A 27858-nucleotide genomic window follows, 5' to 3' on the forward strand; every position below is an offset into this window, starting at 1 on the left:
AACCCGGGTCTTTGGCGTGACGAGCGAACGCTTTAACCACTAGGCTACCCGACCGGCCCTTGTCACACCACAATGTTGGTAGCAACGGATAGATCAATATTGCATGAAAATCGTTCTCGTCACGAAGTGTGACAATGACCTACCGCGTATAGCTTCTCATCATCCAGATCGGAGAAAATGGTCCCCTTGACCTGCTGTGGTTTGAGTGGAGTCCAGTTGAGTATTGGCAACCTGTACTTGGTCTGTATCTTCCTCTTGATGGTCATGGCAGACATGTTGGGGATGGCCGCCCCCGGGGGTGGTGGCGGGGGAGGAGGACCAGTGCCTGGGGGCGGAGGAGGTGGGGGAGGGGGTGGAGGTGGAGGAGGAGGTGCAGGAGCACTGACTGGGGCAATTGGAGGAGGGGGAGGGGGCAGTCCGTTGGGCATGGCTGGCTCTGCTGAAAACAAATATCCCTATGTACTACATGTATAACATTATCTGGAACCAGGGTGTTAAAACATTGGTGTGAAATGCATGTGCGTTTTAATATTCACGTTTCCACGCCTACACAAAAATTAATCTAACACGCTTCATACATGACCTAGTGAAGATGAACTTGAACTCGGTCAGCTCATTGATTGAGTGAGCTGCCATATATTAATAACAACACACATCAACACTGCCACAACATCAACATAGTCTATACGGAATAATTCTGGGACTAACTTCCAACTTGGTTCTTGAGGACCTCCAACTCCTGCAGCTTGGCGTCCAGCATCGACTGCCGTTTCCGTGACTCTTCATCCTTCTCGTTCACCGTCTTCCGTAACGTGTTCATTTCGCTCTCCTTTTCACGCAAATCCTCCTGGTAAACAAACAGCCAGTATGAGTCAACAGATTCTCCCTCTCATACAACTTGTTTCACCTTAACTACTACTGAAAACCTACTGGTTATATCATAACTTAATCTCTCCTAATCGAAAGTGAAGTAATTTACCTTTACCAAACACAACTGCACAGAAGGGGAGGTGAAATGGGGTTTATTGTCACGTCCACGATCATTGCACTTAGCGACGTGTATGCACGTTGTGAGGCTGTTTGTACAAGTTCGGATCAATGATGGTTTTAAAGTGCTAGCCCACTGAGATACCATGCAGCAGTTAAACATGAATACTAACACTCTGACAGAGTATACTGACTCCGAGTCAACCAGTCCTTGTTTTAGTCCTATAATGCCGAGCACCAGAGGGGTAACAACAAGTACCGTCTTTTTAACATCTTTTGGTATGACATGGCCGTGGCTGAAGACCCCTGACCTTTCGCCCTCCAGGCAGACGTTCTACCATTAGACCACGGAGGCGGTCCAATTGCACAGAAAGCTGGTGAGTACCAGGTCTTAACCAGACAACCAATGTAAGAATAGAGTCCCATTTTACAAAGACCATCTTAGCGAATGGCTATACTGTCCCCATTGTACAATGCAATATTAGTACCATAGATATCAGGGCCACACTGTGAGTGATCTTAGTGAGTAAGGGGTTCAGGGGATCTCACTCCCCAAAGTGATCTTAGTCATAGCTATCAGGGCCCCAGGTGGGAGGGTGAATGTTGTTTTCGTATTCACCTTTGTATGATCAACTCACCTTGATTTCTTCTAATTCTGTTGTTGCTTCAGATAACTGTTTCTCTAACTCCACTGCAAAATACAGATAAAAATATTTCAATTTGAGCGAATACTGCAAAATAACTCAATCATAAAAAAACTGACTATTCCAGATTCAACTTAGATTTTGTCACATACATTAATCGCTTCCAAAAAGGCCAAGATACTACATCAGGGAACCTTGACAAATTGTATTTGCAAAGATGAGATTTTCTCACAATGTGCATGACTGTAGTCAACCACTGACAAGGGATTCATAACAGAGAATCACTTAAGATACAAATAGAGCATAGATCGATCATCGCCTGTATATGTACTGACTGAGTTGTACAACTACAAGTGTGGGTGACTCACCTGTTTTCACCATAGCTTCCTCTTCCACCTCCTGTAGCCTCTCATTTACCTAGAAAATACACAAATACTGTAATTTGTAAACCATGTACACAAGGAGAGATAAACAGTTCATACTTGTGCCCAGTGAGTATCAGTATTAAGTCCAATCCAACACTATTGGACACCTACGCTTTAGGATTGACAATCACGACTCCAGGGGTTTGTTGTCTGTTGCACACCAACATGAAACATTTCTCCTCAGATGAAGACTTGCTATAGCGACTTTTACAAAAATAGCAATGTCAAAAAGAACATTTTCATCACAGTTGAAGATTTTTTTACCTGAGACAGATCGTCTTCCAGCTCAGCAACTTTCTCCAAAGCTTCCGTCTTTGTCTCTGAATCTTCCAGCAGTTGGGCCACATCGATCATATTGTCTAGGTACGCATGTACCTGAACAGCTAGTCGATCACTCTCTGTGTTCCGAAGTTTCTACAACAATAAAGAAGGTGACGGTAATGTTGACGATGATCAACTACCGCAGATATTCACGACAACGTTCCGCAACACATATAGAATTGAGATGATACACAGTGTGATATGTATCCCGATAGTGAGGTCCTAATACAGAAAGGATCACGCAGGGAGTGCCATTGAGACTTTCATTTGCATATATAGCCCCCATGCTGCAAACAGCTAAAACAAATTGTGTTACTGACAAAATACTGTGGCAATGCAGTGATGCAATTAAATCTACTGGGCACAGTCAAAATATATTTATAATATACTAGGTTGGTTGGTTGGTTTGTTGTTTAACGCCGCACTCAGCAATATTCCAGCTATATGACGGCGGTCTGTAAATAATCGAGTCTGGACCAGACAATCCAGTGATTGATATCATGAGCATCGATCCACGCAATTGGGATCGATGACATGCATCAACCAAGTCAGCGAGCCTGACCACCCGATCCCGTTAGTCGCCTTTTATGACAAGCATAGTCGCCTTTAACGGCAAGCATGGGTTGCTGAAGACCTATTCTACCCCGGATCTTCATGGGTCTTCTTACATACTAGGACGACATTTTAAACAATAATGTTTCTCTGGCTTATTTTTCTCAAAAGTGAGGGAGGTATGCCTTTTTTTTAAAAAGTAACTGTGAAAAAATGTGATGAGGGAGGAACATTTTTTTTTTTTTCTCCTCTGAGAATAACCTTTCTTCCCTCTGGACAGATGCTGTATCCACTGGACCACGGAGGCGGTCTTATGCTGCACCGAGTACAGAACTAAAATACTCCTCACCTCCAGATAGTCATCCAGTCCTATTTCTGTGAACTCATGTTGTAAATGCACTCTGAAGTTCATGTTTTCCACCGAGTGGACCACAATGTTGATGAACTGCATACACGCAACCTGCAAACACAGCCTTCTATGAAACATGCCGAGACCACATGGACAACCAACAAACATGGATACACACTAATTTTGAAGATCATTTGGCAATTTATGTTTGTTTGTCGTTTAATGCCGCACTTAGCAATATTCCAGCTATATGACAGCTGTCTGAAAATAATCAGGTTTGGACCAGACAATCCAGTGACTGACATTATGAGCATCAATCTATGCAATTGGGACACGATGACATGCATCATCCAAGTCAGTAAACCTGACAACCCGAAAGCTGCCTCTTACGACAAGCAAGTTTTGGTGAAGACCAATTCTAACCTAGATCCTCACGGAGCAACCAGCATCTGTAACGCTTGAGGGATTAAATACTGATTACTCATTTTGTCGTCATTTAAATGTCTTATATTCTATAAATGTTTGTCGCAATATTGTGAACTACTACAACTTGACGTACGCACCATGAAGTCTATATGAAATTCTTCATAATTTTTAAAGTAATCCATCAATGTCTCAAACCGGTGTCCTTCATCACAGACCTGGAAACACAAACACACATTAGCATAAACATGCTTCATCAAAATAACGTAACTTCTCATTCATGTAACAAATGCTATAAAGTTCAAAGACCCCTGACACTCACACAGTCAAGACATCAAACTGTGCATTGTGTTTCCATACAGTTTTATAAATTATTGGGTCCTGGGGTCCTTGAGGTTTGTGCCAATACTATTTGAATCTAAGGACCCCTTGAATATCTACCTTTCAACATTAGAGCTATGACAAGGATGACTTGTCTTTCATGTTTTAGATAGACAGACAGAGCTGAACGCACTCCAAATAATAGCATTATTTTGCATTAAGCTTTTATTTTTATCTGTTTCCTGCCTGAGAGTTCAATTCTATAAACTTTGTGTAGATGTGAGGTGAGGTGAAATGTAGCTTAATGTCTCATTCAAGATTATTGCACTTTTATAGTGACATGCATGCAGAAGTGTTTGGTTGTTTGTACTAGTCCGGACTAATGCCGATTTTATAGTGCTAGCCCACTGAGATACCATGCCACAGTATACTGACTCCGAGCCGACCAGTCCTTGTTTCAACCCCTTAACTGCCAAGTGCCAGCCAGGGTAACAACAAGTACCATTTTTTAACGTCTTTTGGTATGCGTATGTGTATAATCATGTCAGGAACATCTCATAATGGCACAAGACACTAATTGCAACATCTAATGAAGTGAACAAAGGAACACAGTTCCTTTTTCAAGAAACATTTTGCACTCACCTCTTTAAAATTATCAAATGCAGAGAGAATGATCTCATGCCCCCCACTGACTAGGCAGACAGCAGCTAACAGCTCGAGCACCAGAGCCTTTGTCCTGCAACAGTCACACAACATCAGTCCTGTCCGTGAGCCCTCCAACCAGGGGTCCGGAAAATTTAAAATCCCAATCAGACATTTGCATTTAGGCCACGCCCCCTGCAAATAGCTTATTTTTGTAGGACTTTTCACACACATTACAAGTTGTTACGTACAGTGTTCCCTCGTTATTGCGCGCTTCGGTAATAACGCACGGCAAAGCATAGCTCCCAAAATTGGAGGCTCCAACCATCAACAAAACATACCTACACCTGTACAAGGAGTGACGTCGGTTTAAAACCACTTTGAACTGTATCAGTTAAATCACAGTGTGTCAGCTTAATGTCAGGGGAAGGCCTGAAGTGACGCAGGTCTCTGCCTTTACCACTCTGGTGAAACCCACGAGCACGGGTATGGTGAACAAAAATAATCAGGGCAAATCGGGATTCGAAACCACAGCCATAGATTTCTGCACTGAGAATTGTGGCATCTTAGACTGGGACACCTGTACCCCCAAGTGTACAAGGAAGAAAACTATCATTTCATTGTTTTTACTGTGCACAAAATCAATATTGTAAAAAAAGAATTAATCACAGTTCGCCTGAATGATGTATGGTTTAGATAATAAAACAAAACATCTCTATCACGCAAACTCCTCAAAATCGTTAACCCTTCCTTGACAAGCAAGACAAATGATTATTAATTGATTATTAATTTGTTGTGACAAAACCTGCAGATAGTTAATACAAAGTCAATACAGTCAAAATAACTGGCAATGTTTGACAAAATTTGTAATACATTCCTATTAATCATATCGGCAGAATTTGGTAAAATCAACTGCAATGATTCAGAGAAAACTGTAATGGTGGCCATCTCTACCAGCCTGCTTACAATTCTCCATGACAAAATTTTGCTAAATGTTTCATGTGTTCTTGCAATCACAACATTAAGACTACTGTATTTGACGCAATAAGTGCCCAGGGCGCTCTCAAAATTAGAAATAGAGGCTCTTTTTAGAATGAATTTTGGTGATAAAAAACAGAGTTGAAAGATCGTAAATTTCGTGGTTTATGCTGACAGCCTGAAATGATACAAAAGAAAAATCTGTGTGTATCATACACGACAGATATATTTTCGAGAATTTAATTGCCCATAATCAAGGGTGGATATAACACACGAATAAATCTTGTGTACATTGATCAATTGGAAGGGTTGCTAATTGGGATTGTTCACTAGCCAATATATTAGCAAATATCGCCCTGGGCGCTTATTACATCGAATACGGTATTAGAACACTGCTTGTACATTTGCATTAAAATACATCCATTCACTAAGATGAATCTGATCACCAGGCAGACCATCGCTGATGAACAAGAACAAGCTATGATGATGCTCCTGACAGGCAGAGTAAGGTCAACTGTGTCAGTGCTGGACAGTAGGGAGCTAGCACTATTGGGTACCTACCTGAGGCTCCGGTGGTTAAGACTGAGCGCTATACAGTTGATGGCGTGCTTGTGAGCTATCACCAGGTTGAAACCATACTGAAACACAGGGCAGGGCACTGTAGAAAATCATTTAGACAAATATTTATTCAATTTCAAACTCATTCTGCTTCAATTATGTCAGTGTGTTTCTATTTCACAGTAGATAGTCTTGGCCCTGTTTTAATTCTCTCTGATTCTCTACCCCGACTTACAATAGGTCCCCAGAACCTATGATCATTTTAAGAGGGGGACAAAATTGAGCTGACAGGCTTGCTGGTGTGATTCCATGTCATTGTACTCTGATGGACTAAGGCATCAGTGAATGTAAATAATTAAGTTAGGACCAGATAAACCAGTGGCTGATATTATGAGCAACATTCCACGTCATCGAGTACCTTGTCAAGCAATCTGTTGGGTAGCCCATATACTGTGACAAACCAAATCCCAATCAAGTGGCCCTGAGATCAAGCATAGTGTATTGTGACCCCTTGAACTTAGTGATCTTAGCACTAAGATTATAATTGCCTCCAATCTTTATTACTGACTTAAGACAGTAAATCTTAAGTCTACTAGCCCAACTTGTTCACAGCCTCATGTACCATAGCTACTATCAGCTAAGCTTCCTAAAACCAAATGAAACTTTACAAGATTCGTTTTCAGATGAGTGGTTCAAGTCACAAATTGTAGTTGTGGACCATGACTGCAAATTAGGCCCTCAATTGCAAAACTTGGAAATGTTACAATAACGTTATCTTTCTGTCATCACAGGTGTGCTTCCTACCTGGTGGTTCATGATTGCCCTCAAGCACATTATGCAGACATGCACATCGTCCCTCGCCTCCCCCATGTTAAGTTTACTCGAGTATTTTATAGACCGCGGTGAGCCCAGTGTGTTGGAGCGCCGCAACCTCCGGCCAGGACTCCGACTCAACCCCGACTCCAGGCTGGACGTCTTCTCCTTGTTCAACAACTGTTCTCGTCTGGAACAAACACAACATGAGAGGAGTGTGTATGGGGGGATGAGGTGAACTGGGGTTTAATGTCACGACCATGATTATTGCATTTAAATATTGGTATGCATGCTCGCGAGTAGCCCCTTGTACTAGTCTGGACCTTTGCTGGTCTTATAGTGCTAATCCACTGAGATACCATGCCACAGTTTAACATGGATAACCCACTAAGACACAGCATACTGACTCCGAGATGATCAGTCCTTGTTTTATCCCCTTAATGCCAAGCACCAGGTAGGGTAACAAGTACCATCTGTTAATGACTCCAACAGGGGATTGGATCTAACCACTGACCTTTTGGTCTCTGGGCAGAAAGTGAGTATGTTTTGTTTGTTTGTTGTTGTTTAAACCCGCACTTAGCAATATTCCAGGTATATGACGGCGGTCTGTAAATAATCAAGTCTGGACCAGACAATCCAGTGATTGACATCATGAACATCAATCCAAGCAATTAGGATACAACAAGTATTTGTCACAGAGTGACGAAATATCCCCCGCCTGTACACCATAGTACCAAATATGAAGACAATCCAGCGATTAGTTCTTGAGATATTGTGGCAACACCGTTTTCCAACTCCAAAAACAGATTTGCCTGCTGTGACCTTGAAAATGGGGTCAAGGTCACCAAATCTGACAGGTGTATGCGGTGTCTGTATATACACTATAGTTCCAAATATGAAGACAATCCAGCGATTAGTTCTTGAGATATCGCGGCAACACCGTTTTCTAACTCCAAAAGCAGATTTGCCCGCTGTGACCTTGACAATGGGGTCAAGGTCACCAAAACCGACTGGTGTCTGCGGTGTCTGTATATACACCATAGTTCCAAATATGAAGACAATCCAGTGTTTAGTTCTTGAGATATCGCGGCAACACCATTTTCCAACTCCAAAAGCAGATTTGCCTGCTGTGACCTTTAAAATGGGATCAAGGTCACCAAAACCGACTGGTGTCTGCGGAGTCTGTATATACACCATAGTTCCAAATATGAAGACAATCCAGTGTTTAGTTCTTGAGATATCGCGGCAACACCGTTTTCCAACTCTAAAAGCAGATTTGTCTGCTGTGACCTTGAAAATGGGATCAAGGTCACCAAAACCGACTGGTGTCTGCGGAGTCTGTATATACACCATAGTTCCAAATATGAAGACAATCCAGTGTTTAGTTCTTGAGATATCGCGGCAACAAACAGGTGGGACGTACGGACGTACGTACGGACGGTCGTGAATACTATATCCCCCGCTTCGCGCTTTCGCGCGGCGGGGGATAACAACATGCATCAACCAAGTCAGCGAGCCTGACCACCCGATCCAGTTAGTCGCCTCTTACGACAAGCATGGTCGCCTTTTACAGCAAGTATGGGTTGCTGAAGATCTATTCTACCCCGGATCTTCACAGGTTGAGTATGTAGGGGTTCTAACCACATGATGCTGTCAGAGTATGTTGATGTATCTGACAGCATCATGGGGTTAGAATCTTTAACACTGCCTCCTGACATATTGTGGGTGTAAGGCCCTATCTGACTCTGTCCAGCATTTACAGGTGAGGTGAAATTGGGTTTAACGTCGCGTCCAAGATTATTGCACTTATATAGCGACGTGCATGTACGTGTGTGTGTTTGTGTGGCTGCTTGTACTAGTCCGGACTGATGCCGATTTATAGTGCTAGCCCACTGAGATACCATGCCGCAGTTTAACATGAATATCCCACTCAGACACAGTATACTGACTCCGAGCCGACCAGTCCTTGTTTTAGCCCCTTAATGCCGAGCGCCAGACAGGGTAACAACAAGTGCCATCTTTTAACGTCTTTTGGTATGACGCGGCCGGGCCAGCATTAACAGGGTTTATGCCTACCCAGTGAAGACATGGCACCAACAGATGCTGTACCCACTTCCTGACAATTTGAATTAGAAGAAAGATGTCTGCATTAATGCCAACACAGGAGCAGCACCATTCCCACCTTTTCCTGAATACCCTAAACCTATCTCACCAGAATCAGGTATCCAAAAATTTGTTAAACAAATTTCCCAAGGCTATAATGGAGAAATGCATGACATGATATCCCTAAACTGTCCAAGCACTGCATTTTTCATTGGTCTGACATCTATGACAGATGGTGCATCCACCTTGACAACTTGAGTGAATGACACCTGTGACAGAAAATTTAAACACCTCATGACAACTTGAGAGAATGACACCTGTGACAGATAATTTAAACACCTCATGACAACTTGAGAGAATGACACCTGTGACTTATAATTTACTCATCTCATGACAACTTGAGAGAATGACACCTGCGACTTATAATTTACTCATCTCATGACAACTTGAGTTAATGACACCTGTGACAGAAAATTTAAACACCTCATGACAACTTGATAGAATGACACCTGTGACAGATAATTTAAACACCTCATGACAACTTGAGAGAATGACACCTGTGACTTATAATTTACTCATCTCATGACAACTTGAGTGAATGACACCTGTGACAGAAAATTTAAACACCTCATGACAACTTGAGAGAATGACACCTGTGACTTATAATTTACTCATCTCATGACAACTTGAGAGAATGACACCTGCGACTTATAATTTACTCATCTCATGACAACTTGAGTGAATGACACCTGTGACAGAAAATTTAAACACCTCATGACAACTTGAGAGAATGACACCTGTGACAGATAATTTAAACACCTCATGACAACTTGAGAGAATGACACCTGTGACAGATAATTTAAACACCTCATGACAACTTGAGAGTATGACACCTGTGACTTATAATTTACTCATCTCATGACAACTTGAGAGAATGACACCTGCGACTTATAATTTACCCACCTCATGACAACTTGAGTGAATGACACCTGTGACAGATAATTTACCCATCGCATGACAACATGAGAGAATGACACCTATGATGGATAATTTACTCACCTCATGACAACTGAGAAAATGACACCCATGACGAATAATTTAACCACCTCATGACAACTTGAGAGAATGACACCTGTGACAGATAATTTACCCACCTCATGACAACTTGAGAGAATGACACCTGTGATGAATAATTTACCCACCTCATGACAACTTGAGTGAATGACAGGTAGTCCACCAGGACATCCAATCCCTGGTTTTCTTCACTGAGGAACTCACGCACCCATCTGGAGACAAATCAAATAATTTGTAATTGTAAACATTATGCATGTATCATGTACATATCTGTAAGCTGAAAGTATCAGTTGTGAACATCAATGATAAAGACCTTGATTCAATGTCAACTGATCAATGAAGTGTCTCTTTTAGTACAAAACATTCATTGTGAAACACAAAACGAATTATCATTCTCTGAGATGAAGTGATAAATATATTGAGTGAGCTTAAGGCTTCTTTAGTTTGTTTGGTGTTTAACGCTGCCATATTCCAACTATATGACGAGATGCGTAAATAATCGTGTCTGGACCACACAATCCAGTGGCTGATATTGTGAGCATTGATCCATGCAATTGGGATACGATGACATGCATCAACCAAGTCAGAGAGCCTGACCACCCGATTCTGTTAGTCGCCCCTTATGACAAGCAAAGTCGTGTTTTACGTCAATCATGGGTTGCTGAAGACCTATTCTAATGATGGAGGAAAGGGCAAAGTGACGCAGGCAGTGAATGTTTATCACGATGTGCATAGGTGCTTGGTGCTGACAGGCCCAGGTTCATGACTCAGCCATATCGAGTGAATCCTGGCACGGCAAAGGGACACAACTCAACACAGCAAACTGAATCACCCTTTACTACCCCTTCCTCCAATAATGATACGAGGATGGTGAAGCGAGTATCATGTGCAGCCTCATGTTACCATAGTTACATTCAAACAGTACTCACTCTATGTGGTTGGTACGGAGTGAGATCTCAAGGTCACGTAATACTTGAGTGGAGGTTGAATCACCCAGGATTTTTCGCTTCTGAAACAAATGAGAACTTACAGACAACACCGACACAACGTGAAAGTCTAATAGACTGAATCATTCAGCAGGTGGCTGCCTTTTCCCTGGGCACATTGTTTGGTAAGTATGCATTTTACCAGATCCCTGCTGCCATTTTGGTGAGAGATGGGCACAAGCTCCGCCCTAGCGACAGTTTCTAAAGCGACAGTTTCTAAATCATAAATGTCTCAGCTGCCATTTGTAGCCGATTCACTTCCCAAAACAAGGTTGTTTTGGGGTGGGGATTCCCAACATAACGGATAATTAGAAATTATTTTTTTAACAAATGTCATTTTTAGTTACCAGTGTTATAATGAAAAATTTATTTGTTGAATTTAGTCCCAATGGATAATTACACATCAAAATGCAAGTTGAATCGTTTCTATCCGCTTACTTTCAGCTTTTCACTTGTCGCATGCTGCTATATTAGCAGCACAAACAACCATGACAGATAGGTATCCAGTAAAATGCATGTGTACCCATTCCTTGATGAATCAAAATAGGCCTTAAATTACTGGGTGATAAATATTACAGGATTTGATGAAATGGCTGGTGTTCACTTAGAGGTCTCATCAATTTATTTTGTATATACATCCATCTATTTCTGTTGGCGTATGTACTTATAACAAACAGCAGAATGTAGTTTCATTACGAAGACATATTGTCCGATATGTCCACACATGTACAACAAACAGGATATTTGATATCATGTCTACATTTCCATTTCTTATATCCCTAGAGTTGTAATTCTATATCATGGCCTAAATCTGATCAACATGGGCCTTTATGTAATACTTACCAGCCCTGAACTAGCACTCAAATATTGATCACACTGGGCATTGGTATCACAAACTATCTACAAAGCCGTCATTCAAGGGAGGCAACCATGCAAGACTTAACGTTCATCCTTAGTGTTTTGAGGGTTTTTTTAACTTGGAATCTTGCCAAAACATATTTTAAAATTCTGTAATGACAATTTATAAGTTTATAAGCGTATTACACAATCAAAGATTTTCAGCACTCATCCTCAAATGAAAATACTATTTTCAAAATTATTTATTATCAAATTCTGGACATCAATACAGCATGGTAATGATTTTTTACTCAAACATTCCACAAAATGCTTGGCATTATTTTGATGTCTTGAAATGTAATCACTGGGATTAGTCTGATATTTCCTTGAAAATATAGTTGATTAGTTAATACTTGTTTAATTATCACAAACTATTACACACATGCAACTGTGACAATCACACAGATGAAGCAGCTACGTCCTAGTTAACTGTTATCAATGACGAGGTCTACGCCAGATCAAGACAATCTGCTCATCTATACATGCTCTTCCTAAAAGCCAAATATAACATGGGCACCTTGGTATACAAATTATATCAAGCTGTAATAATAATAATAATAATTGCTTACAAACCAGGTTTTCATTTATATCATTGGGAAAAGATGTTCAAGACACCTAAAACCAATTTTCATATTTTTGAAACAATATTCTTTTTAGATTTATGAATGGCTCTCTTAAAAACTGACATTGGTGTGTTTGAAAAACAAGGCAGCTTTCAGCATTCCACGTGTAATGTTAAGTACAACACATCTGACACAAATTTATGAGAACTAGCAGATCTACTGACAACAACAATGTCACAACACTCTCTGGGATTTGATGATAAGGTGTTGAAGATTTTACAAGTGCTTCCAAAAGAGCAGATTTTACACTTAGGTCTGTGATTGTGTGAGTGTTGTTCGGAGAGATGGATTGTGTGAGTGTTGTTCGGAGAGATGGATTGTGTGAGTGTTGTTCGGAGAGATGGATTGTGTGAGTGTTGTTCGGAGAGATGGATTGTGTGAGTGTTGTTCGGAGAGATGGATTGTGTAAGTGTTGTTCCGAGAGATGCCTGCTGTTTTGTTGTTGGGAGCTAAACACTGCTCTCAGTAATAGTCCATGCATCAACCAAGTCAGCATGCCTGACCATCTAATCTTGTTAGTCATCTCTTACGACAAGCATGGGTTGCTGAAGACCAATTCTACCCCGGGTAAGACAGGATGTATCAAGATGTGTGTGTCAATGTTGTTCAGAGTGAGTGAGTATGGTTTTACGCTGCTTTTAGCAATAGTCCAGCATTATCACAGCGGGGGACACCAGAAATGGGCTTCACACATTGTGCCCATGTCGGGAATCAAACACGGGTCTTCGGCGTGACGAACTAACGCTTTTACCACTAGGCTACCCAACCGCCCCCAATGTTGTTCAGAGAAATGTAGGCTGTAACAAGACAGGATAGCCGTGTGACAATGTGGGACGCAACAGAGTACCTTTGTCTGATCACTTGTCTTAACGACACACAAGAACAATGATGTACTTGTTTCAATCTGACCATCAACTATCACTACATGAAATTACCACAGTAAATAGACCTCATACATCCCTTTGTGAACCAACAACAGAAACTAGTCAACAGCCTGTTTAACCTGAAGTGCCAAATTAACGCTTATCAGGAAATATCAAACAGTGAATTGTAAGGCACAGCCACAAGTCACATCCTGACAAATGCCTGTCTCCCCGCCCACAACGGAGTACTTTGAAAGGCCTTATTACCATAACGGACAATCCTCACATCGTGGCAATCAATATTCAGCCAACAAGCCCAAACAGAAACATCACACCAATACCCAAGGAATACAAGTTCCTCCATTTATTCATAATTGCAGTTCATTGATTGTAACGAGCTGATTACTAGGGCTCTGTCACCATACTTGATTTCATGTTTGTCGCCCATCAATTAGGTCATACTGGACTGCATGGTTTGTGTTTAAAACTGACTTTCCTCAGCATGATCTGAGTTACATTTCGGCATACAAAAAATACACAAACATCAAGGTACTGCTACACAAAGAAAGAGGGTAGTTCCCAATAATATTTATTATGTAACTATACTTGCTAAATTATCTCTGTGGTCAGGATCCTCTCCCTTTTATTTAAACATACAATTTGTATAATTCAAATTCCACCTGCAACCATCCCTCACCTCCATCATAACAACCCCCGGAAACCCCCTCAACTTACAAACAGCCCCTCCACCCCTCACCTCCCTAACAACCCCATCACAGCCCTCATAACACTCCATCCCTCACAGCACCCCCTCTCTTCACCATCCGCGTAACAACCCATCACACCTTCCTGATAACACCCCATCAACTAAACTCACTGCACAAAACCCCCACTTAAACCTCACCTCCCTATTTCATCCACATCTTGCTGATAACACTGCCACATCTTGCTGAAAACACTGCCACATCTTGCTGATAACACTGCCACACCTCACCTCCCTAATAAAACTACCTTACCTCAACTTGCTGATAACACACACACCCCACCCCACCCCCCTCCTGTATTACTCTCCACCCTCACCTCACTAAAGCTCAAGTATACTACAACCAGTTCCCGAAACAACCCAATTCCCCTCCCATTTTTATCCCCTAAAACTATCTGAAGACAAAAGTTTACCCTTATTCAACCAAAACCCCCTCCCATCCTTCCCTCCCTCAACCCCCTCCCTTCCCCCAAATCTCCCCTCCCTCAACATCCCATCACAGCAATCACTGCCATCTCTGACAGACAGACGTACTCTATCCCCTTCAGACCAGATCAAATACTGCCCAACTCTCAATCCTACAATTCTATCCACCAGCATGAACACAAGTCTCCAGGCCAATTCTTTCTGTAGATCATCTGTTTGCAGAAGAAACATTTCACATCCCATTGGGTGGGGAGTTTTCTCTATAAAACGAAGGCAGATAACATTCAAGCAGGAGAAAACCAATCTTTGTTCCAGATGTGCCTCAGTCAGCAGCCTGTCTGTACAGGACTGTGAAGAGCTTCATGGGTTTGCCTGATGGATTCTCCTGGCCAGGAGACCAGGAGAACAAAACTGAATGAAAGAGTGAATGAGCATGAAAATGACTGTGATTGAGAGCTAGGCCAAAATTGAGGCAAGTCTGCTAGTCCGAGACAAATAAAATTCATGAAGGTCTAGTGACATTTCCTTGTTGATGAGCGAGTGAGTGAGTGAGTTTGGTTTTACGCCGCTTTTAGCAATATTCCAGCAATATCACGGCGGGGGACACCAGAAATGGGCTTCACACATTGAACCCATGTCGGGAATCGAACCCGGGTCTTTAGCGTGACGAACGCTTTAACCACTAGGCTACCCGACCGCCCCCCTTGTTGATGACCACTTTCACCAATAGTTATATGACAACTCTGTAGATGATCATTTTTGTGGACAAGTGAGAATGAAAATTAATTTCTAACCCTGGAGGGAGAGAATAAATCAGAATGAAAGAGTGATGATGAAAGGGGCAGTCGGAATGAGGAAAGAGAGAACTAAACAGAATGAAGAGTGGAGGAGTATGGAAGTGATGGGGAATGAGAGTCAATGGTTGGGTCTGTTTGTTGTTTGACGCCGCTAAAGAGAATGAAAGAAAAGATGAGTATGGATGAGAAAATGACAGGGTGAAAATTTTGTTTGTCCTTGTTCCAGTGGCAGTCAGCAATGTTCCAACAACAGGGTGGCAGCCTGTAAATATTTCAACAAGACAAATCCGTGACCGATATAAAAGGCAACAATTCACGGGTTGTTTGGTTGGTTTGTTGTTTAACGCCGCACTCAGTAATATTCCAGCTATATGACGGCGGTCTGTAAATAATCAAGTCTGGCCCAGACAATCCAGTGATTGATATCATGAGCATCGATCCACGCAATTGGGATTGATGACATGCATCAACCAAGTCAGCGAGCCTGACCACCCGATCCCGTTAGTCACCTTTTACGACAAGCATAGACATCTTTTACGGCAAGCATGGGTTGCTGATGACCTATTCGCAACAATTTACGATGTTAGGGCACAATGACGCAACAATTCACGATGTTAGGGCACAATGACCCATCACCAACTAAGTCACCGAGCCTGACTACCTGATCCTGCCACAGGAATTACACACAACAGCAGCAAAGCTCAGGACCAGGAACCCCCGTAATTATGAAAACTCGCTGAGGATGAAAATACACATTTCTAATCCACACAAAGCTGTCATATTCGATAAACTGTACAATATATCTGGTTCCAGCAACCCTAGCTGTAGTTACAGTCTGCCGAATGCTCAATATTGATTCCCGCTGCTTGTGCACTAACAACATGGAAATTTCAATGAATACTCGATTTTTTTTCACTCTAGGAACCTAAGATCTTCTGAGATAGGTCTGTTCCTCTTCCTCTTGCACAACAGGATAAGCTGCACCAATTATTACTGTGATAGGCGCAAGCCAATGTCAGTACAAAGAAGTTGCTCAAACTGTGACAAAACATTTCCCTTGAGAAGGATGTACCACACTTGAAATTATGCATTTCCACTACAACTTAGAATCAAAATATTCATAGATTCATCAACAGAGGAGTATCATTGAAGCTCTGTGGAGTACATTTTGTCAAGTTCTTAACAACCTGACTCAATTTCTCTCCATCACCTTGGTCACTGCCAGTACAGCAAGACAATAGCATGACAATATCACATATTGTCACTGTAGGCTGTAGTAGTAGTAGTAGTAGTAGTAATAGTAAGATTATGAAAGGCCCCAAATCAATTGGTCATGGAAGCATGTGCAAGAGAGAAGAGTAATGTCCCCTTAAATATCCTTTTCAACTGTCTGTACAGTTATGTCCCTTTAATGAGATTTCATAACAATTACAGAGTTATGGCCCTTTTGTAAGATGAAGATTGTGTGGGAGACGCTGAATCTCGCATTTCAAAATATATGGCTGTTTGTCGCTTTATCATTATTCAAGCAATAGCACCAATAAATGGCTTCACATATTGTTCCGAACCTAAGTAGAATCAAACCCTAGTCTTTGTTGCGGCAAGCAAACACCATAACCACAAGGCTACCAGGTGAAATGTATGATGTGTGAATGAAGATGTTATGATGAAGAATTAATAGGACATGTACAGATATCATCAATCTGTTGTAAGGATTTTGAAAAATATGTTTCATGCAAACACACACAGAGACAGACATGGACTGTTTGAAATCCTTTAGCATAAACCACCAGAGCAGTCAATGTTGCATAAATTCTGGCATCTGAAGACTCCTGGAAGGTGAGAACTCGTTCTGGAAGACGATGGATTCTAAACAGTGATCATGCAGACAACAACCAAGCCTTGGGACACCAACACAACACACAAGATGACACAACACAAAAAAACATCAAGATGACACAACGCGTAAAGACATCGAATGACACAACATGTAATGATATCAAGATGGCATAACACACAATGATCCCTATCAAGATGACACGCGATGTAATGATATCAAGATGGCATAACACACAATGATCACTATCAAGATGATACGCCATGTAATGATATCAAGATGGCATTACACACAATGATCACTATCAAGATGATACGCCATGTAATGATATCAAGATGGCATAACACACAATGATCCCTATCAAGATGACACGCGATGTAATGATATCAAGATGGCATAACACACAATGATCACTATCAAGATGATACGCCATGTAATGATATCAAGATGGCATTACACACAATGATCACTATCAAGATGACACGCCATGTAATGATATCAAGATGGCATAACACACAATGATCACTATCAAGATGACATGCCATGTAATGATATCAGGATGGCATAACACACAATAATCACTATCAAGATGACACGCCATGTAATGATACCAGGATGGCATAACACACAATGATCACTATCAAGATGATACGCCATGTAATGATATCAGGATCGCATAACACACAATAATCACTATCAAGATGACACGCCATGTAATGATATCAGGATGGCATAACACACAATAATCACTATCAAGATGACACGCCATGTAATGATATCAGGATGGCATAACACACAATGATCACTATCAAGATGATACGCCATGTAATGATATCAGGATGGCATAACACACAATGATCACTATCAAGATGACACGCCATGTAATAATATCAAGATGGCATAACACACAATAATCACTATCAAGATGACATGCCATGTAATGATACCAGGATGGCATAACACACAATGATCACTATCAAGATGATACGCCATGTAATGATATCAGGATGGCATAACACACAATAATCACTATCAAGATGACACGCCATGTAATGATATCAGGATGGCATAACACACAATAATCACTATCAAGATGACACACCATGTAATGATATCAGGATGGCATAACACACAATGATCACTATCAAGATCATACGCCATGTAATGATATCAGGATGGCATAACACACAATAATCACTATCAAGATGACACGACATGTAATGATATCAAGATGGCATAACACACAATGATCACTATCAAGATGACACGCCATGTAATGATATCAAGATAGCATTACACACAATGATCACTATCAAGATGACACGACATGTAAGGAGTCTGAGAGACTGAGTTGGGTTTAACGCTGCTTTGAACAGCTTTTCAGTTACCGTATTCGACGTAATAAGCGTCCCGCTCTAATAAGCGCCCACGGCAACATTTGCTATTATATTGGCTAGTGAACAATCCCAATTAGCACCCCTTCCGATTGATCAATGTTCACAAGATTTATTTATCCGCGTACAATACGCACTCGTGTGTCATATGCACCCTTAATTATGGGCAATTAAATTCTAGAAAAATATTTCTGTTATACATAAACATTTCAGGCTGTCAGCATAAACCACGAAATTTATCTTTCAACTCTGTTTTTTTCACCAAAATAATATTCTAATAAGAGCCCCCTATTTCTAATTTTGAGAGCGCCCTGGGCGCTTATTACGTCGAATACGGCATCATGGCATGTCAGTTTGATGTGGGAGGAAGCCAGAAGTGATGCAGGTCACCGCTTTGGCAAATCCCACGAGCCAGTGGTATGGTGCTGAGAAACCTAACATAATCTGTGATTCCAATCGGGGATCGTTAAATTCTGGCATGACTAAGGGGTGCAACTCTGCACAGCGAACTGCAAGGCCTTAGGCAACTATTTCATGATGCTAAGATTACACATGTGATGATACTAAGAAAATGGTAAAAGTGCTAAATATTGACAACATGGAGAGATATGTGCAAGATCCTGTGTACTCACTAGATACGGAGGAACAGGAATCTACATGGGCGGCAAATGAATAGAAATAAAAGCATTAAAAGGAGATGAGATATATGATGAACATGTGTTCTTAACAGTACGACAGAGGAACATTTCGTAGTACATCTTTTACATTTTAAAACTGACTTGTTGTTTAACTCTGCAGTCAGCAATATTCCAGCTACTTCAGCATTAGAATTTGGCACTGGTCCTATAGTCCTTGCCAAGCTGCATAAGGACTGGTAGAAATTAGCTTTTTTTAAGGGGTTTGCAACCTATTATCATTATAAGGACAAGTGGGCAAAAACTGTTAGTTTCTATCCCTGTACTTGATGGCAGCTTGTAAATAATCAAGTCTGGACCAGACAAGCCAGTGATTGATATTGTGAGCAACAGTAAACGTGGTATGATGACATGCAGTCAACCCAGGTTGCCAAGGGCCTATTGTAACCCAGAATCCCCATAGAGCTTAAAATCTGAACAAATGACATAACACATAATTCATGATAAGAATGCAATGCTTTGTGATGAAATAATTATTCATCCTGAATAAGGAAAATCAGGTAAGAATGCTACAACTACATTACATGAAACTTTGGGAATTTGGAGCAAGTTCTATGGAAGCAATATTCTACATCATAAAGTGTTAAAATGGGAGTCTGAGAAAGCATCACACTTCAATGAAATCAACCATTTCAGAAATCAACCTTCAAGGAAGCGTGAGCAGAAAGATGTGGGGTTGCACAAGGTTTTAATTTAGGAATGATAAGGTACTAAGTGTTATGGACTAGAAAGCAGCAGAGTTATCTCCCCTACATGAATGCGCTTGTAACATTTACTGTTGAACCAAGGGGACATTGGCCAAGCAGGGACGTACATCTGACATCTGGGCCCTATAGTGATGAGGATTGCTTGAAAGGGGGTTTCTGCAGCTACTGAGATATACTAGTCCTGCACCATGACTGTGGAATTTATATTTTTTAGGCATTGTTTTTTACTAAAAGCTTAACCAAGTCTAGGTTGCTTGATTCCACAAACAGAAGAAGGGGAGAGGTTCTTTCCTAGAAATTTTTAAAAATTATTTTAAAGACATGTTTTCATTGACTTAGTGTTAGTGTAGACATATACATGAGGACTATGTTACAGTCAGCCATGTTTAAGCCATGTGACCCAGTACTGGACAATCTGGTCATGAAAACACATACACACACAATAATGAGTGAGTGAGTGAGTTTACCCCAAACAATAATTTGTTAAATTACTGGTGGCAACGAAAACTCATTTTCTTATATCATAACAATAGCATTTTTAAACCGGGAGAATTATCAATTTTGAAAATTGAAGTATATCCGTTTAATTTTTCAAATGCATGTGTGTGTGTTTGTTGTTCAATGCTGCACTCAGCAATATTCCAGCTATATGATGACGGTCTGTAAATAATTGAGGCTGGATCAGGCAAACCTGTGGTTAATATTGTGAACAATGATCCATGCAGTCTAGGTACCATGATACAATGAACCATGTCACCAAGCCTGACCACCCGATCCCTAGGTCGCCTATTACTCCCAGCACAGGTTGTTGGGGAGCAATTCAAACCAGGCACCCCCATGAGGACAAAAAAAACCGAAATCAACTCAAACATATGTCACACATGTAGACGGTAGTGAGGAGGTGAATGAAAATCATTCTACCTCAGCACTGTTTCAGCTATATGTGTCAAGACCATGTCATAAGTTGTCAAATACACAATATCCACTTGACACTATTGTCACAGGACACAGCAGACCTCTACAGCATATTGATTGCCATTGACATCTGACAGGAGTTGTCAACAGCTGTAACTATGATGTCACTCCCTTACAGAGGACTGTCACTTCACTTGCATGGCCAATAACCATGATAACAACAGGCCTAATTCATCAAATACATACATACATATCCTGTTATAGACATCCTTTACCCTTGATTGAGTGAGTGAGTATGGTTTTACGCCGCTTTTAGCAATATTCCAGCAATATCACGGCGGGGGACACCAGAAATGGGCTTCACACATTGTACCAATATCAGGAATCGAACCCGGGTCTTCAGCGTGACGAGCGAACGCTTTAACCACTAGGCTACCCGACCGCCCCTTGATTAAGAGCTTCCTTTGAAACTGAAATAGCTTATGTCTACTAAAGGCCGAATGTGAAGTAGTTCTGCCATCTTGACTTGGGAGAAACATGATAAAAATTCTTAAGGTTAAGTATTATATATCCATTAAATATATTGATCTCTTACTCAAGAGAGAGTGAATCAGTCGGCGGATGTTTATGGGTATTCTAGGTTTCATGAAATTGGGAAGTATTTGCATAAATATCTGTGGTATTAGGGTTATGTATTAAATAGGTATGTCATTACCCAAGGCGAATAATACTTCGATTAGAAACGTTCCCAGGTGTTTGTTTTTTATAACTTGTTGGGGAAATAAGGAAATGTCATGCATCAGATTGAAATGTTAATATTAGTACAAAATATCCTCATCAAGAATCTCCCAGAAATGAATCAATCCAATTTAATAAAATAATTACGAAAATGTATGTGAAAGTTAAAAAAACTTAATTTGACCCTAAACAGTTAAACAACCCCATTGTTCTCAGTTCATAACTCTACCTTAATATCAGCACTATAATAAAAAATTAACAGTATGACACACTGAAATGTCACATCAGTCATCAATCTTTTACAGGAAATAGTTCAGTTTACACCCTGCGACCCCCTTTTTTCACAACCACAATACATGACTTTAAAAGGGTATATAAAATGACACAATATACAGAGTAACAATCCCAAAAGCTGACACAATGCTGCTGGGTAAATGTTCTGAAATTGTTGGCAATTCCACACAGGGGGACAATGGCCACTTATGGGAGTGTTGTAATGTAAAACTAGGTGTGTTACTAAATGACAATGACAAAAACTATCTCCCTGTCACACACCATGTTGCACCCTGTATAGCATGTGCCCGACAGCTGGGAAGCAGATACATAAATTAAGTCTCTAAAGTAGGGAAAACTTGCTGTCTAGCGATCTTAAAATCATATATTTAGATTTAGTGGTGTTTTTTTGAGAGGTGAATGTTTAACAGGTCTCCTACTTTTATAATTATGAACTGGTACAATTTACAACATTAGAAGACAGAAGTGAGTAGGCAGACAAAATAAACTTAGGAAGAATTTACCTCATTACAAATACAAAGACATCTATTCTTAACAAAGATGTTTAATCATGATAATGTTCGACACCTGAGTCAATATCTTTATAAAACTGTTGCTATTGTAGAACCTTCTTTACTGTTTTTTATCCAAGTTCATAAGATCCATTGAACAGATAGTATATATGTCTCAAATACATTAACTATGTATTATATCAACATGCATATATATATCTGACAAACATATGTTACAACATGAGGAACTTTGAAAAACATTTGTCACAATATAGCCAATATATAGAGTAGAATAACTGATAAACATTCAAGTAACCATGGGAACTAATATCAGATATATTTATCTTACTAACTTCTTAAAAAAAAACGTTTTACAGAAAACAAAATATTTTGTAGATGAGGTCATTAAGATGTTCTTTTCTCCTCCTGTTTGGCTCAACACAATAAGCATGTAAATTTCCTATTTCAACAAAATACCATCAACATTATTCACAGGCCCCATCAAAGAAGCTGTGACATTATTACAATGTGGATAGGAGAACCATTGAACAAAATGATAGCAGAAAATAACTAAGATTACAAGAGCTGAGAAAAATATTTCAATATATGAAAAGACGGAAATCAATTCTGGCAATCTATCACACAGCCGCCAGGATTGCCATGTTTCAGTGGCCTCAGAAATAAACCATTCATCTCTGGTAGACACAGAGGAGAGAAACGTATTAAATGATTACACCAACATTGTGAGAATGACAACATGGAGTGCTAACTCCCAGAATGCATCAGTGCAGAGGTCACATGACCAAGATCACAACACGGCAGTAAGGCCGATATGGACTCTCCAGGCTAGAACAAAGAAGATCACTACACAAAAATAAGCAACCAAAAATTCAAGCTTTTCTCAGGCTGAGGAAACAAATGGAACACATCGGAGGGTATATTTGCTTATAGCTGTCTCACTGTCTGAGGGTGTGAGTGTCATGCTTGCATGCCTGGGGAGGGGATGGCAGCTCACGGAGGAGGAGGAGGGGCATGTTCTACTCTTGGGGAGGGGGGGCACCGCTTGAGTAGCTCACGGAGGAGGGGTATGGGCTATTCTTGGGGAGGGGAGTAGGGCTTTGGGTGTCAAGATCAAGAATGCCTTTTCCTTATCCTGAAGGAGTAACTATCTTACAGAAGCCAAGTGACTTGTTCTCCTGGCATGTCTTGGGAGTTGCACCACTCACACTGATACCGGATTACAAGTTTCTCTTTATCTTAAACTGTGGATAATTTGAATTCAAAACTTAAAAACGACTAATTCCAAATGGATGCAGAAGACACCATTCAGTACCTAAAACCTTTTAATCTACTGGCCCGAACTGGTATCTTGTCATTATTTTAAGATATTAGGATATGAAGTAGTTATTAACTGACTTATAATTAGACTCAGGCTAAGTAACTAAAGTTGAAGACTGACTGACACACTGATACTAAAAACGCTGGAGTCCATGACTTTACAAGTTTTAAAAGTTACTTACTCATAAAAAGTTTAAAGACACATGATTGAAGAACATTATCTTCAAGCCATCTTGTTTAATGAGTACAATGTTTTTTCAATGTTATTTCTAATCTGAATTGCAAGTCTTAATAAACGACAGATCATCTCTGCTGATCTGGCTTTGATCCATAGTGTATGTAAACTGCATGGCGTGTACCTATTGCTTCTACTGGGATGTGAAGGAGTCATCTGCACGGATGGAGAACAGACCTGTGCACTGACTTGACAATCAACTGTCTGAATCTGCAACGTAACAGCTGCCTGGCTGGAGACAGATCATCCTTTGTTTCACAGGCTCTCCTAATCAGTGTTATTAATCACTGCAAATGCAATCAATGTCTGTTTGCCTGGTTACCAAAGAGTTCTTTGTGGAACAGATTTTATTAAAAAAGTTGACAATCATTCTGTTAACTTGAATTATGAAAGCAGCATTAACTGAAAAGAACACTGTAGATGTTTTTCAGTTAATGTCTTACATTACGTTCCCTGTAATAATTTCTATCAAACCTGTGGGGTGTATGGTAATAAAAAAAGAAAAGACATATATATTCTGAAGAGATTTGCAACTCTTTATATGACTGAGCCATAAAATAAAAGGTATGTTACAATGTTTCAGAACATTTTTCTTAATATTGATAGAGCTATTTAGCCAGTAGACCGAAGACCAGGTCTAGTAATTTACAGTAAGGTCCAAAGGTATCTGTTTTGAAAATCTATTTATTCAGCAATTAGTGTTTTGGAATCAGTAGTGGTGAAAAGTTGCCTTGCATGTATTTGTTACTGCTGTGAGTCTTGACATCCATGGCAGTCCAAAAAGTCACTGTAACTACTACACAGTGCTCAGCATTAGAAATTGGCAATGGTCCTATAGTCCTTGCCAAACTGACCAATGGTAAAGGTATTATAAGGACTTGAGGAAATTTGCCCTTTTTAAGGGTTTTGCTATACGTTATCATTATAAGGACTAGTGGACGAAAACTGTTAGTTTCTAACCCTGGTGCTCGATATTTAAGATTGGTACTGGCAGTATCAGAATGAGTGAGCATTCTGCCTGTTTCACAAAGTGATCGTAGTGCTAAGACGACCGTAACTCTATAGACTTACGACAGTTTTAGTGTAACAACATTACTCCACATGGGATCAGGGAGCCGGGAGCCAGGGCTGGACAGAGCCTGGGGAGGGTGTCGGGGACAGGACGATGAGGGTGTGTGGGGGTTGGGAGGGGGAAAGTCTCACGGACAAGACCATGAGGGTATACCAATCCGTGAGCCACCATTCTTCCCTACACTGAAAGCCTTAAATATACTGATGATCCGGATTGTGATGTAACAACTTATCACGTACACTTTCTGTACACTGAGGGAACGTTACCATGGTGTGGAGAGCGATACACATTCGCTGCTGAAAAGGACAAGGGACAAACAAATTTAGTCATGTAGTAGCGCAAAGGTCATGTGTACACGCAAGTCGTGGAAAAAACTGGGCGTGGTCAAGTTTGGTTACAGCAGTGCAGTAACTTTTACAACATCGCTAGCAGTAACACGATACCATTATACTTCTCAATGCAGTGCTGTAACCTGGCATCACGTGACATGTTGGCTAGCTATCTCTAAACTCACATGCAATCATGTGTACTTTATGAAACTTCTGTAACATGGGCAAAAATATTTTATAATGTCTCAATATTCAACATATGAATTTATAGAACAGAGTCATGCATTGACCAATTTGATTTGGATTCTGAGACAAACGTACCAGGGAGGTTAGTCAACCATGGTAGATATTAACATTAAGTATTTCTTCACAAGATTTCTGTACACAGATTATAAACTCTTTCATTCAACTATGGCTATCATAACAGGTGCCCCACTGGGGGTGAGAGTCCAACTGATGCATGTATGGTACGACCATGAAATAAACCTGGTATTACCAGTACATCTGTACCATGTCAGAATGAGCCAATACCTGTCATTGAGGCTGACAATAAGAGGATTAAGCTGCAAAGGAATTTTGCTGGCTAAACAGCCACAGCTTAAGCACACTGGCCAGCAATTCAAAAGCATACGGTACAGTGAAGACCCTGAAACAATTTCAGCCTGAAGTTGCATCTGATTTATCATTTTACCTTAGATGCTAACTTTGTCCTAAAAACCATCGTATTATAAATATAACATTAACAGAAAACATTATGAACAAATGCCAATAAATGTTAAAAAAAACTCCTTTTAATCATATTCCTTCTCTAAAACCAGCATTGTGAAAATCAACTTTTATTAAAAAAATAAAAAAATGTTTGAATCAGGCACCTATTGGAAACATTATAAAAATTTGTATTAAAAAAATAATCCTGTACTTCATGTTCAGAATAATTGGACAAAATTTTCTGGACTAAGAACCCAAATTTAAAATCGTCCAATTAATATAATAGTCAGAATGACAAGAGGAAGTAAGACAGCTGCAGATGGCCGAGAGCAACATTTGAAATTAATTACATCCTAAATGACAAAATATGTCTCAGAAAAAACGTGTGTGGCATTATTAATTGCATGAATGGAAGTGTGCCTTACGACTGGGAGACTATATGCTAAGGACTTTACGTACAATAGGCTAAAACAAATACTGACAAGTTGAGACACTGACATTAGCTGCTGCTGATGCTGCTGCTACATCCAGATGTAAAAATACAAGTAAGCATGAAGGTGAAGGGCACTTACTCTGGAGCTGCGTGTGGCTCTTGGATCAAGGTACGTCCGCAGCTTGTCCAGGTAGACATGTGGCGGGTCCTTAGCGTGAACTCTCTCCTGAAACCACAATTTCAAATTGTTAACACAAACAAGTTGAGTTGAATTCATTAAATGACAAACCAACTACTTATTATTATCTGTTCGTTTCCCTGAATTCGCTGAAGGGATACGACGTAATTTCTTTTCTGCGGAAGACAAACACGTTTTTATTGCAAATGAAGGGATTGTGTGTGCGCTGGTGACGTGCTTCATTCCGATTCACTTAATAGACGGTATATATAAATTAACATTGATTTTAAAGGCTTATACAGGGGGTTCGTCCTATACGTGGGGTCGCATTATAGACGGCGATGTACGGTAATGATGGACAACTTATTCACATGTTATTCATTCCATAAGCATGATAACTTACAGAGGCAGATTCATCATTTTGATAAATGAGTGGGTGGGTGCACATTGATACCCATGAATTGACTTGGCCGACGGCGCAGTTGACATGTAAGGTGTCAGAAACAAATATGGGCGTGTGTGCACCCCAAGCATCACACCTTTGAATCGGCCAGTGAGTTGCAAGGTGTACGAATGACAGTGAAGGAAAAGTTCATAATTTGCACAGCTGTCATAAACCTGAAGTCACCTTCTGATGTGAGACTATTGTCAGTCATGGATTCAGAACATAATCTGCTGCAAGTCATGGAATAACATGGATCATAATATATTCGGCTGTAAGTTAGATGCAGCAATTAGCATCAGTTCAAATGCTACAGTACAGGTATCCTGAGGGCTAGTGGAACATAGTAACTATCTTATATATCATCAATAAATTACTCTCCTTCCAATAGTTCTAGATCCTGGGATTGAAGTATTCTGCATGGCATTTCAACATTGATTCCGAGCTCATTCAAAATCGGCTACAGAGGACTTACAAAAGGAAAAGTTCTTGAACTGTTGAGGTCAT

At 40.4% G+C, this 27858-nt stretch overlaps 1 protein-coding gene across 10 annotated transcripts in view; it reads right to left on the reverse strand.

Moving 5' to 3' along the window:
* LOC124146730 (formin-like protein) overlaps positions 1-27858 on the reverse strand; it is a 101050-nt gene that overhangs the window by 20760 nt on the left and 52432 nt on the right. For 4 of the 10 annotated variants that reach the window (XM_048390607.1, XM_048390626.1, XM_046517162.2 and 1 more), the window contains exons 4-18: positions 26871-26957; positions 25501-25557; positions 19409-19429; positions 11120-11199; positions 10319-10402; positions 7005-7203; positions 6204-6280; positions 4665-4758; positions 3842-3919; positions 3279-3389; positions 2321-2470; positions 2000-2048; positions 1626-1678; positions 709-847; positions 144-439 (exon numbers count right to left, since the gene is read on the reverse strand). In XM_048390607.1, the coding sequence (XP_048246564.1) occupies positions 144-439; positions 709-847; positions 1626-1678; positions 2000-2048; positions 2321-2470; positions 3279-3389; positions 3842-3919; positions 4665-4758; positions 6204-6280; positions 7005-7203; positions 10319-10402; positions 11120-11199; positions 19409-19429; positions 25501-25557; positions 26871-26957 (1575 nt within the window). Of the gene's footprint in view, positions 1-143; positions 440-708; positions 848-1625; positions 1679-1999; positions 2049-2320; positions 2471-3278; positions 3390-3841; positions 3920-4664; positions 4759-6203; positions 6281-7004; positions 7204-10079; positions 10118-10318; positions 10403-11119; positions 11200-19408; positions 19430-25500; positions 25558-26870; positions 26958-27858 lie in introns of those variants that run through there. The other 6 variants (XM_046517170.2, XM_048390630.1, XM_048390618.1 and 3 more) reach the window with 5 other exon arrangements.

The sequence above is a fragment of the Haliotis rufescens genome, unplaced genomic scaffold, assembly GCF_023055435.1.
Source record: "Haliotis rufescens isolate VD_foot unplaced genomic scaffold, xgHalRufe1.0.p SCAF_10, whole genome shotgun sequence".
NCBI lineage: Eukaryota > Metazoa > Mollusca > Gastropoda > Lepetellida > Haliotidae > Haliotis > Haliotis rufescens.